The sequence below is a fragment of the Dendrobates tinctorius genome, unplaced genomic scaffold (genome assembly GCF_039654945.1).
Source record: "Dendrobates tinctorius isolate UK_male_01 unplaced genomic scaffold, ASM3965494v1 ptg000258l, whole genome shotgun sequence".
NCBI classification, from domain to species: domain Eukaryota; kingdom Metazoa; phylum Chordata; class Amphibia; order Anura; family Dendrobatidae; genus Dendrobates; species Dendrobates tinctorius.
In genome coordinates, this window is record NW_027361925.1 from 6,091,370 (window position 1) to 6,104,316 (window position 12,947).

The 12,947-nt window shown below is 51.5% G+C and overlaps 1 protein-coding gene across 1 annotated transcript; it reads left to right on the forward strand.

Moving 5' to 3' along the window:
* Positions 1-339: 339 nt before the first annotated feature.
* MRPL16 (mitochondrial ribosomal protein L16) lies at positions 340-12,439 on the forward strand. The gene is made up of 4 exons (XM_073558810.1): positions 340-492; positions 8,753-8,824; positions 9,028-9,176; positions 11,787-12,439. The coding sequence occupies exons 1-4, from the start codon at positions 438-440 to the stop codon at positions 12,270-12,272; spliced, it is 762 nt and encodes a 253-aa protein (XP_073414911.1). The 5' UTR covers positions 340-437; the 3' UTR covers positions 12,273-12,439.
* Positions 12,440-12,947: the final 508 nt, after the last annotated feature.

The window sequence follows — 12,947 nt, forward strand, 5'->3', positions numbered from 1 at the left end:
CGTAATCCGTCGAAAAACGGATAGAAAAACAGATGAACCGGATGAGACGGATCCGGTTTTGTCTGTCAAGAAAAAGACGGATCCGGCAGAAAACCGGATCCGTCACATCCGGTTTTACTAAACATTTGCCGGATCCGGCGTTCCGGCACGACGCCGGAACGCGCCTGACACCGAAAACCTGATGTGTGAAAGTAGCCTAAGTCACAGGCGAGAACATTACATATAATTGCTGATGATAACCAGTAGGTGGCAGTGTTGTGCAAATTACATAGGCTATAACTGCAAATGTTTTGTTCAACACTAGGTGGCAGTGTTGTTGCATATGGAGGTGACCTTGATAAAAGTACCGCTTAGTGACGTCACATCCCGCAGAAGATGGCGGTGTGCTTGTGAATAGAGTACCGTTTCCTCTCAGCTCACTGACTGACCGACCGACTATGGCACTGTCCCTCTGGAGCCGGGTGACCGGGCACTGTCGCCTCCTGCTGACAGGTGGGTATCACCGGTAGATGCATTTCACCCAGTACATTTTCAGCCTTGGACATGGAGATATACGCGGCTGCCGGTAAAGCTGTTTTGTCACTAGAGGCCTACCTGTTCCGTGCTGCGTGTCCCCAGAACCCTGCCCTAGCTCCTCTGGCGGCCATTTTCTCAGAGACAGATATAACATTGTCAGTATATAGTGGAGCGCTGACATAATGGCTCCTGTGTATGGGACGTAACGTGTGTGTCGTGCGGTCTTACTGCCTTGGCACTAAAAATGCCAATAGCGCATTATATGAAGCGTTAGGGGGCATTATACATGACTGGTATAAAGGAAGAATGTCCTCTGTTTCATAGATTGTCAGTAGTCTCACAAGGGTATGGGCAAATGTCAGGGAAGTATGAGGGTATCAAAGTTGACAAAATCTGTGCCCTTCTATGCCACATAAGTCCAGGATAAGCCCAACAGGCCCTACTGAATAGCCCCACATAGCACGGGGCACCTGCGGGCACTACTGAATAGCCCCACATAGCACGGGGCACCTGCGGGCACTACTGAATAGCCCCACATAGCACGGGGCACCTGCGGGCCCTACTGAATAGCCCCATATAGCACGGGGCACCTGCGGGCCCTACTGAATAGCCCCATATAGCACGGGGCACCTGCGGGCCCTACTGAATAGCCCCATATAGCACGGGGCACCTGTGGGCCCTACTGAATAGCCCCATATAGCACGGGGCACCTGTGGGCCCTACTGAATAGCCCCATATAGCACGGGGCACCTGCGGGCCCTACTGAATAGCCCCATATAGCACGGGGCACCTGCGGGCCCTACTGAATAGCCCCATATAGCACGGGGCACCTGCGGGCCCTACTGAATAGCCCCATATAGCACGGGGCACCTGCGGGCCCTACTGAATAGCCCCATATAGCACGGGGCACCTGCGGGCCCTACTGAATAGCCCCATATAGCACGGGGCACCTGCGGGCCCTACTGAATAGCCCCATATAGCACGGGGCACCTGCGGGCCCTACTGAATAGCCCCATATAGCACGGGGCACCTGCGGGCACTACTGAATAGCCCCACATAGCACGGAGCACCTGCGGGCCCTACTGAATAGCCCCACATAGCACGGGGCACCTGCGGGCCCTACTGAATAGCCCCATATAGCACGGGGCACCTGCGGGCCCTACTGAATAGCCCCATATAGCAGGGGGCACCTGTGGGCCCTACTGAATAGCCCCATATAGCAGGGGGCACCTGTGGGCCCTACTGAATAGCCCCATATAGCACGGGGCACCTGCGGGCACTACTGAATAGCCCCACATAGCACGGAGCACCTGCGGGCCCTACTGAATAGCCCCATATAGCACGGGGCATCGGCGGGCACTACTGAACAGCCCCATATAGCACGGGGCATCGGCGGGCCCTACTGAACAGCCCCATATAGCACGGGGCATCGGCGGGCCCTACTGAATAGTCCCATATAGCACGGGGCACCTGCGGGCTCTACTGAATAGCCCCATATAGCACAGGGCATCGGCGGGCACTACTGAATAGCCTCACATAGCACGGGGCACCGGCGGGCACTACTGAATAGCCCCATATTGCACGGGGCACCTGCGGGCACTACTGAATAGCCCCACATAGGACGGGGCACCGACGGGCACTACTGAATAGCCCCACATAGGACGGGGCACCGACGGGCACTACTGAATAGCCCCACATAGCTCGGGGCACCTGCGGGCACTACTGAATAGCCCCACATAGCACGGGGCACCTGCGGGCACTACTGAATAGCCCCACATAGCACGGGGCACCTGCGGGCCCTACTGAATAGCCCCATATAGCACGGGGCATCGGCGGGCACTACTGAATAGCTCCATATAGCGCGGGGCACCGGCGGGCATTACTGAATAGCCCCACATAGCGCGGGGCACCTGCGGGCACTACTGAATAACCCCACATAGCACGGGGCACCTGCGGGCCCTACTGAATAGCCCCATATAGCACGGGGCACCTGCGGGCCCTACTGAATAGCCCCATATAGCACGGGGCACCTGCGGGCCCTACTGAATAGCCCCATATAGCACGGGGCACCTGCGGGCCCTACTGAATAGCCCCATATAGCACGGGGCACCTGCGGGCCCTACTGAATAGCCCCATATAGCACGGGGCACCTGCGGGCCCTACTGAATAGCCCCATATAGCACGGGGCACCTGCGGGCCCTACTGAATAGCCCCATATAGCACGGGGCATCGGCGGGCACTACTGAATAGCCCCATATAGCACGGGGCACCGGCGGGCACTACTGAATAGCCCCATATAGCACGGGGCACCTGCGGGCACTACTGAATAGCCCCATATAGCACGGGGCATCGGCGGGCACTACTGAATAGCCCCACATTGCACGGGGCACCTGCGGGCCCTACTGAATAGCCCCATATAGCATGGGGCACCTGCGGGCCCTACTGAATAGCCCCATATAGCACGGGGCACCTGCGGGCACTACTGAATAGCTCCATATAGCACGGGGCACCGGCGGGCACTACTGAATAGCCCCATATAGCACGGGGCACCTGCGGACCCTACTGAATAGCCCCATATAGCACGGGGCATCGGCGGGCACTACTGAATAATCCCATATAGCACGGGGCATCGGCGGGCACTACTGAATAGCTCCATATAGCACGGGGCACCGGCGGGCACTTCTGAATAGCCCCATATAGCACGGGGCATCGGCGGGCACTTCTGAATAGCCCCATATAGCACTGGGCACTTCTGAATTGCCCCATATAGCACTGGGCACCGGCGGGCACTACTGAATAGCCCCATATAGCACGGGGCATCGGCGGGCCCTACTGAACAGCCCCATATAGCACGGGGCATCGGCGGGCCCTACTGAATAGTCCCATATAGCACGGGGCACCTGCGGGCTCTACTGAATAGCCCCATATAGCACAGGGCATCGGCGGGCACTACTGAATAGCCTCACATAGCACGGGGCACCTGCGGGCACTACTGAATAGCCCCACATAGGACGGGGCACCTGCGGGCACTACTGAATAGCCCCACATAGGACGGGGCACCGACGGGCACTACTGAATAGCCCCACATAGGACGGGGCACCGACGGGCACTACTGAATAGCCCCACATAGCTCGGGGCACCGGCGGGCACTACTGAATAGCTCCACATAGCACGGGGCACCTGCGGGCACTACTGAATAGCCCCACATAGCACGGGGCACCTGCGGGCACTACTGAATAGCCCCATATAGCATGGGGCACCGGCGGGCCCTACTGAATAGCCCCACATAGCACGGGGCACCGGCGGGCCCTACTGAATAGCCCCACATAGCACGGGGCACCTGCGGGCACTACTGAATAACCCCACATAGCACGGGGCACCTGCGGGCACTACTGAATAACCCCACATAGCACGGGGCACCTGCGGGCCCTACTGAATAGCCCCATATAGCACGAGGCACCTGCGGGCCCTACTGAATAGCCCCATATAGCACGGGGCACCTGCGGGCCCTACTGAATAGCCCCATATAGCACGGGGCACCTGCGGGCCCTACTGAATAGCCCCATATAGCACGGGGCACCTGCGGGCCCTACTGAATAGCCCCATATAGCACGGGGCACCTGCGGGCCCTACTGAATAGCCCCATATAGCACGGGGCACCTGCGGGCCCTACTGAATAGCCCCATATAGCACGGGGCACCTGCGGGCCCTACTGAATAGCCCCATATAGCACGGGGCACCTGCGGGCCCTACTGAATAGCCCCATATAGCACGGGGCACCGGCGGGCCCTACTGAATAGCCCCATATAGCACGGGGCACCGGCGGGCCCTACTGAATAGCCCCATATAGCACGGGGCACCGGCGGGCACTACTGAATAGCCCCAAATAGCACGGGGCACCTGCGAGCCCTACTGAATAGCCCCATATAGCACGGGGCACCTGCGGGCCCTACTGAATAGCCCCACATAGCACGGGGCACCTGTGGGCCCTACTGAATAGCCCCACATAGCACGGGGCACCTGTGGGCCCTACTGAATAGCCCCACATAGCACGGGGGACACCTGTGGGTCCTACTGAACAGCCCCACATAGCACGGGGCACCGGCGGGCACTACTGAATAGCCCCACATAGCACGGGGCACCGGCGGGCACTACTGAATAACCCCACATAGCACGGGGCACCTGCGGGCCCTACTGAATAGCCCCACATAGCACGGGGCACCTGCGGGCCCTACTGAATAGCCCCACATAGCACGGGGCACCTGCTGGCACTACTGAATAACCCCACATAGCACGGGGCACCGGCGGGCCCTACTGAATAGCCCCACATTGCACGGGGCACCTGCGGGCACTACTGAATAGGCCCATATAGCACGGGGCACCTGCGGGCCCTACTGAATAGCCCCATATAGCACAGGGCATCGGCGGGCACTACTGAATAGCCCCATATAGCACGGGGCACCTGCGGGCACTACTGAATAGCCCCATATAGCACGGGGCACCTGCGGGCACTACTGAATAGCCCCATATAGCACGGGGCATCGGCGGGCACTACTGAATAGCCCCACATTGCACGGGGCACCTGCGGGCCCTACTGAATAGCCCCATATAGCACGGGGCACCTGCGGGCCCTACTGAATAGCCCCATATAGCACGGGGCACCTGCGGGCACTACTGAATAGCTCCATATAGCACGGGGCACCGGCGGGCACTACTGAATAGCCCCATATAGCACGGGGCACCTGCGGACCCTACTGAATAGCCCCATATAGCACGGGGCATCGGCGGGCACTACTGAATAATCCCATATAGCACGGGGCATCGGCGGGCACTACTGAATAGCTCCATATAGCACGGGGCACCGGCGGGCACTTCTGAATAGCCCCATATAGCACGGGGCATCGGCGGGCACTTCTGAATAGCCCCATATAGCACTGGGCACTTCTGAATTGCCCCATATAGCACTGGGCACCGGCGGGCACTTCTGAATAGCCCCATATAGCACGGGGCATCGGTGGACACTACTGAATAGCCCCATATAGCACGGGGCACCTGCGGGCACTACTGAATAACCCCACATAGCACGGGGCACCTGCGGGCCCTACTGAATAGCCCCATATAGCACGGAGCACCTGCGGGCCCTACTGAATAGCCCCATATAGCACGGGGCACCTGCGGTCCCTACTGAATAGCCCCATATAGCACGGGGCATCGGCGGGCACTACTGAATAGCTCCATATAGCACGGGGCACCGGCAGGCATTACTGAATAGCCCCATATAGCACGGGGCACCGGCGGGCACTACTGAATAACCCCATATAGCACGGGGCACCGGCGGGCACTACTGAATAGCTCCATATAGCACGGGGCACCGGCGGGCACTACTGAATAGCTCCATATAGCACGGGGCACCGGCGGGCACTACTGAATAGCCCCATATAGCACGGGGCACCGGCGGGCACTACTGAATAGCCCCATATAGCACGGGGAATCGGCGGGCACTTCTGAATAGCCCCCTATAGCACTGGGCAATTCTGAATTGCCCCATATAGCACTGGGCACCGGCGGGCACTTCTGAATAGCCCCATATAGCACGGGGCATCGGCGGGCACTACTGAATAGCTCCATATAGCACGGGGCACCGGCGGGCACTACTGAATAGCCCCATATAGCACGGGGCACCTGCAGGCCCTACTGAATAGCACAGGGCACCTGTGGGCACTACTGAAAAACCCCACATAGCACAGGGCACCTGTGGGCACTACTGAATAGCCCCATATAGCACGGGGCACCTGCGGTCCCTACTGAATAGCCCCATATAGCACGGGGCACCTGCGGGCCCTACTGAATAGCCCCATATAGCACGGGGCACCGGCGGGCACTACTGAATAGCCCCATATAGCACGGGGCATCGGCGGGCCCTACTGAATAGCCCCATATAGCACGGGGCATCGGCGGGCACTACTGAATAGCCCCATATAGCACGGGGCATCGGCGGGCACTACTGAATAGCCCCATATAGCACGGGGCATCGGCGGGCACTACTGAATAGCCCCATATAGCACGGGGCACTGGCGGTCACTTCTGAAGAGCCCCATATAGCATGGGGCACCGGCGGGCACTTCTGAATAGCCCCATATAGCACGGGGCACCGGCGGGCACTACTCATTAACTCCATATAGCACAGGGCACTGGCGGTCACTTCTGAAAAGCTCCATATTGCACGGGGCACTGGCGGGCACTACTGAATATCCCCATATAGCACAGGGCACTGGCATGCACTTCTGAAGAGCCCCATATAACACGGGGCACTGGCGGGCACTACTGAATAGCCCCATATAGCACGGGGCACTGGCGGGCACTACTGAATAACCCCATATAGCACGGGGCACTGGCGAGCACTTCTGAATAGCACGGGGCACCGGCGGGCACTACTGAATAACCTCACATAATACAGGGAAGAAGCTATGCACCTCGGCATACAGTTGTGGCCAAAATTATTGACACCCCTGCAATTCTATCAGATAATACTCAGTTTCTTCCTGAAAATGACTGCAAACACAAATTCTTTGGTATTATTATCTTAATTTAATTAAAAAGCAAAACATTGATCATTTCACACAAAACTCCAAAAATGGGCCAGACAAAAGTATTGGCACCCTCAGCCTTATACTTGGTTCTTCTTTGGCAAACTGCTCCAGGTCCCTGATATTAGAAGGGTGCCTTCTCCAAACTGCCATTTTTAGATCTCTCCACAGGTGTTTTATGGGATTCAGGTCTGGACTCATTGCTGGCCACATTAGAAGTCTCCAGTGCTTTCTCTCAAACCATTTTCTAGTGCTTTTTGAAGTGTGTTTTGGGTCATTGTCCTGCTGGAAGACCCATGACCTCTGAGGGAGACCCAGCTTTCTCACACTGGGCCCTACATTATGCTGCAAAATTTGTTGGTAGTCTTCTGACTTCATATTGCCATGCACACGGTCAAACAGTCCAGTGCCAGAGGCAGCAAAGCAACCCCAAAACATCAGGGAACCTCCGCCATGACAACATTCTTCCAAAACGTTTTAGGCTTTTTCAGGTAAGTTTTGGCAAACTCCAGCCTGGCTTTTTTATGTCTCGGGGTAAGAAGTGGGGTCTTCCTGGGTCTCCTACCATACAGTCCCTTTTCACTCAGACGCTGACGGATAGTACGGGTTGACACTGTTGTACCCTCGGACTGCAGGGCAGCTTGAACTTGTTTGGATGTTAGTGGAGGTTCTTTATCCAACATCCGCACAATCTTGCGTTGAAATCTCTTGTCAATTTTTCTTTTCCGTCCACATCTAGGGAGGTTAGCCACAGTGCCATGGGCTTTAAACTTCTTGATGACACTGCGCACGGTAGACACAGGAACATTCAGGTCTTTGGAGATGGACTTGTAGCCTTGAGATTGCTCATGCTTCCTCACAATTTGGTTTCTCAAGTCCTCAGACAGTTCTTTTGTCTTCTTTCTTTTCTCCATGCTCAATGTGGTACACACAAGGACACAGGACAGAGGTTGAGTCAACTTTATAATAATACCAAAGAATTTGTGTTTGCAATCTTTTTCAGGAAGAAACAGTTTTATCTGACAGAATTGCAGGGGTGTCAATACTTTTGGCCACAACTGTATGACGGGTCACTAAGCCTGTTGTAGGCAACATTGCGCAGTCTTGTCTGGATAGCTCCTCTCCCTGATCACGTCAGCTCTGGCTGTGGGTTCCTGCTATTGCGACGTTCGGCCCTAAATACAGTGATATATCCCTATTTGTGATTCTGTCACAAGAGCCCAGATCTGAGACTAATCTTATACCAGACACTGGTGACATGACCTGAAGTATCTTTCAATATTCTATGAGGTTCTGCCTCACGTTACATATGTGATAAACATATGTTGCCATAAAGCCTCATACCAATTGTATGATTCTTAGTTAGGCACTAATCTGTGGTACAGTGGAGTAGAAAGCATCATGTTTGATATACAAGTGTGGAGAAGAAAGCCTAACGAGACAGGTATTGTGTAATACATGGGTGGGCCACATCTGCTGCTCTCACAGGACATGTGCAGGGTTTGTTTTGGTTAATGTGCTTTATGTTGCAAGCCCCCCATATTGTGTTAGTGATCACACATTTCTGTGGCTGACTAGTGATTTGTACTGTATGTGTATCTTTTGTGTTGCTCTACTTGATCCTGTGCTGTTTCCTTCTCCCTCTACAGGTTGTGTGTCAAGTCCATATAAGACTGGTACGGCTGGAATTCGCTCCTATGAGCCTCCCCCAGACTTTAGCAGTGAGTACAGTGTAATAAAGACCGTTTGAAGCAGAGCGCGCTTTATACAAGGAAGGTGCCAACTGTGTTACACAGCGGTGATCTGAGCTAATTCATTGATGCGGTGATGTCAGGCGACCTGCGTGAAGCAGGGGCGCTCTCCATATAAATACACACATGCCAGATGTAATAATTGACAGACTTGCTTGTTTCTATCTTTTCAGGCATCAGTATGAAGGAACGACCCAAACTGCGCTTTATGAATAAAGCCCCAGATGTCGTTAAAGTTGTGAAGGTTCCAAGGGGTTTAAAGGACATTCGCGGTCCATCCTTGGTTGGGAGGGAGTTCAAGGAAGGACAGTATGGCATTTTGGTGAGAGAATCTTATCTGTATCAATTAATAATGAATAATCCTAATGCATGACCGGCTCTTATATTGGTAACATGAATGATTGCTCTGCCCTATGTTCCTTGTATGGTGGGATGTGGACATGTTATGCTATGGCGTAGTCGTATTCTGCAGGTAGTACTAAGTCTCCTTTTCCATTCTGTAAAATGTTAGATCTCCATCACATGTCTTTTCTTTTCTGTAATTTTAAATCTCAAACATGTTTAAAGGGGTTGATAGAGGATCATGTGACCAGATCTGTCCATCATCCACCTCCTCCACTTGTCCATGAGACTCCAATTAAGAAGCAGTATGTATTTCTTAGTATACAGTTGTGGCCAAAAGTATTGACACCCCTGCAATTTTGTCAGATAATACTCAGTTTCTTCCTGAAAATGATTGCAAGCACAAATTCTGCAAACACAAATTCTTTGGTATTATCTTCATTTAATTTGTCTTAAATGAAAAAACACAAAAAGAATTGTCCTAAAGCCAAATTGGATATAATTCCACACCAAACATAAAAAAGAGGGTGGACAAAATTATTGGCACTGTTCGAAAAATCATGTGATGTTTCTCTAATTTGTGTAATTAACAGCACCTGTAACTTACCTGTGGCACCTAACAGGTGTTGGCAATAACTAAATCACACCTGCAGCCAGTTGACATGGATTAAAGTTGACTCAACCTCTGTCCTGTGTCCTTGTGTGTACCACATTGAGCATGGAGAAAAGAAAGAAGACCAAAGAACTGTCTGAGAACTTGAGAAACCAGATTGTGAGGAAGCATGAGCAATCTCAAGGCTACAAGTCCATCTCCAAAGACCTGAATGTTCCTGTGTCTACCGTGCGCAGTGTCATCAAGAAGTTTAAAGCCCATGGCACTGTGGCTAACCTCCCTAGATGTGGACGGGAAAGAAAAATTGACAAGAGATTTCAACGCAAGACTGTGCGGATGTTGGATAAAGAACCTCGACTAACATCCAAACAAGTTCAAGCTGCCCTGCAGTCCGAGGGTACAACAGTGTCAACCCGTACTATCCGTCGGCGTCTGAATGAAAAGGGACTGCATGGTAGGAGACCCAGGAACACCCCACTTCTTACCCCAAGACATAAAAAAGCCAGGCTGGAGTTTGCCAAAACTTACCTGAAAAAGCCTATAACGTTTTGGAAGAATGTTGTCTGGTCAGATGAGACAAAAGTAGAGCTTTTTGGGCAAAGGCATCAACATAGAGTTTACAGGAGAAAAAAAGAGGCATTCAAAGAAAAGAACACGGTCCCTACAGTCAAACATGGTGGAGGTTCCCTGATGTTTTGGGGTTGCTTTGCTGCCTCTGGCACTGGACTGCTTGACCGTGTGCATGGCATTATGAAGTCTGAAGACTACCAACAAATCTTGCCGCATAATGTAGGGCCCAGTATGAGAAAGCTGGGTCTCCCTCAGAGGTCATGGGTCTTCCAGCAGGACAATGACCCAAAACACGCTTCAAAAAGCACTAGAAAATGGTTTGAGAGAAAGCACTGGAGACTTCTAAGGTGGCCAGCAATGAGTCCAGCCCTGAATCCCATAAAACACCTGTGGAGAGATCTAAAAATGACAGTTTGGAGAAGGCACCCTTCTAATATCAGGGACCTGGAGCAGTTTGCCAAAGAAGAATGGTCTAAAATTCCAGCAGAGCATTGTAAGAAACTCATTGATGGTTACCGGAAGCGGTTGGTCGCAGTTATTTTGGCTAAAGGTTGTGCAACCAAGTATTAGGCTGAGGGTGCTAATACTTTTGTCTGGCCTATTTTTGGAGTTTTGTGTGAAATGATCAATGTTTTGCTTTTTGCTTCATTCTCTTCTGTGTTTTTTCATTTAAGACAAATTAAATGAAGATAATAATACCAATGAATTTGTGATTGCAATCATTTTCAGGAAGAAACTGATTATTATCTGACAAAATTGCAGGGGTGTCAATACTTTTGGCCACAACTGTATGTCGGTCGTTGTTACGGGATATTGACAAGTGTTAGAGAAGTATGGAGGGTCCTGGATGCTGACAAAACTCAGAGTGACTTCTGTGCCCCTGCATAGTCCAAGACCAGCCCAGTAGGCTCTTCTTAGTAGCCACTCAATACAGGGCACCAGCAGGCTGGGTAGAACCTAAATACCGGGACAGGATTTTGAGTCATTAGGCCAGTTGGGGGCAACATGACACCACCTTGTCTTTCTTGGATATCTCCTCACACTTACAAAGTCAGGACTGGCCATGATTTCTTGATGGTGCAAAGTTGATGCTTCAGTATAGTGATATCCTGTAATATTGCGAATACCACCTAACCCTGATAAAAAATAAAAACATAAACTTTAGATCTGATCCTGCTATGGCTGGATTTTAGGGTTTTGAACTAAAACTATAAATAATATCTGTTTCATGTGTTCTGATGACCTCCGTGATTTGTGCTCCTCTATCATGAATCTTAAAGCTCCCCTATACTAGGTCTTTACAATGACCACCTCTGGGCACACTACTCTCTGCTACTACACTGTATATTCATCTTTAACAACTGTTCATTTATTGTGGTCCGTGTTTTTTGTTTTTTTTTTGGACAGGCTTTGGGAGGTGGATACTTACATTGGGGTCACTTTGAAATGATGCGTTTGACTTTAAATCGTAAATTTGACCCCCGCACAACTTTCAGCAACTGGTTGATAGAAGCTCCTCACAAACCCATCACACGCAAAGGACTTGGCCAACGCATGGGGGGTGGAAAAGGTGCAGTGGACCATTATGTCACCCCAGTGAAAGCAGAGCAGCTCATTTTGGAAGTGGGAGGACGCTGTGAATTTGCGGAGGTCTTGCCAGTACTAACGCAAGTAGCCAAGAAGCTTCCGTTCCCAGCGAAGGCTGTGAGCCGTGAGTCCTTGAAACAGCTGCAGGAAGAACTGGAGGAGCGGCAGAGAAACAACCAGAACCCATGGACTTTTGAGCGTCTGGTGACTCGTAACATGATGGGTTGTCGGAAATATCTTAGTCCTTACGACCTGCATTACAAAGGCAGATTTTGGGGGAAGCGCTTGCTGAAGGACCGTGTGTAAGAGGATGGCTCACATCATACCAGCTCTTTGGGCCACAGCATTCTTTTTTTTTTTTTTTTTTATGTTTTGTAAGAAATTTTATAAGCAAGAATGAAAAGCTGCCTAAAACCCTGCCATAGTTTCTCATGTTATCATGCCCTCCTAAAATAAACTTCTTTTCTCCAACATCCAATGGTGCCTGGCATGTTTAACGCATTGTATACACAGCAGGGCGTGGTGATTTATTAATATACAGTACTGTACAAAAATTGTATGCAGGTGTGGAAAAATTCAGCAAAGTAAGGATGCTTTAAAAAAAAGTTTTAATGGATTCTTTTTATCAATTAACACACTGCAAAGTGAATTAACAAAAGAGAAATCTAAATCATATCTGTATTTTGTGACCGCCCTTTGCCTCCAAAATGGCATCAATTCATCTAAGTACACTTGCACAAAGTCAGGGATTTCATAGGGTTATAGTCAGGTGTATGAGCACCAATTTTACCGAACAGGTGATGATAAACCTCATTTTCTTATGTAGGTTGAAACGTCTTTATTAACTGAAACAGAAACCGCTGTGTAGGAGGCTTAAAACTGGGTGAAGAATAGACAAACTCTGCTACAAAGGTGATGATGTTGATGACTGTTTCATATCAGAAGACTGAGAGCAGCAAGACACGCAATAGTTATGCTGTA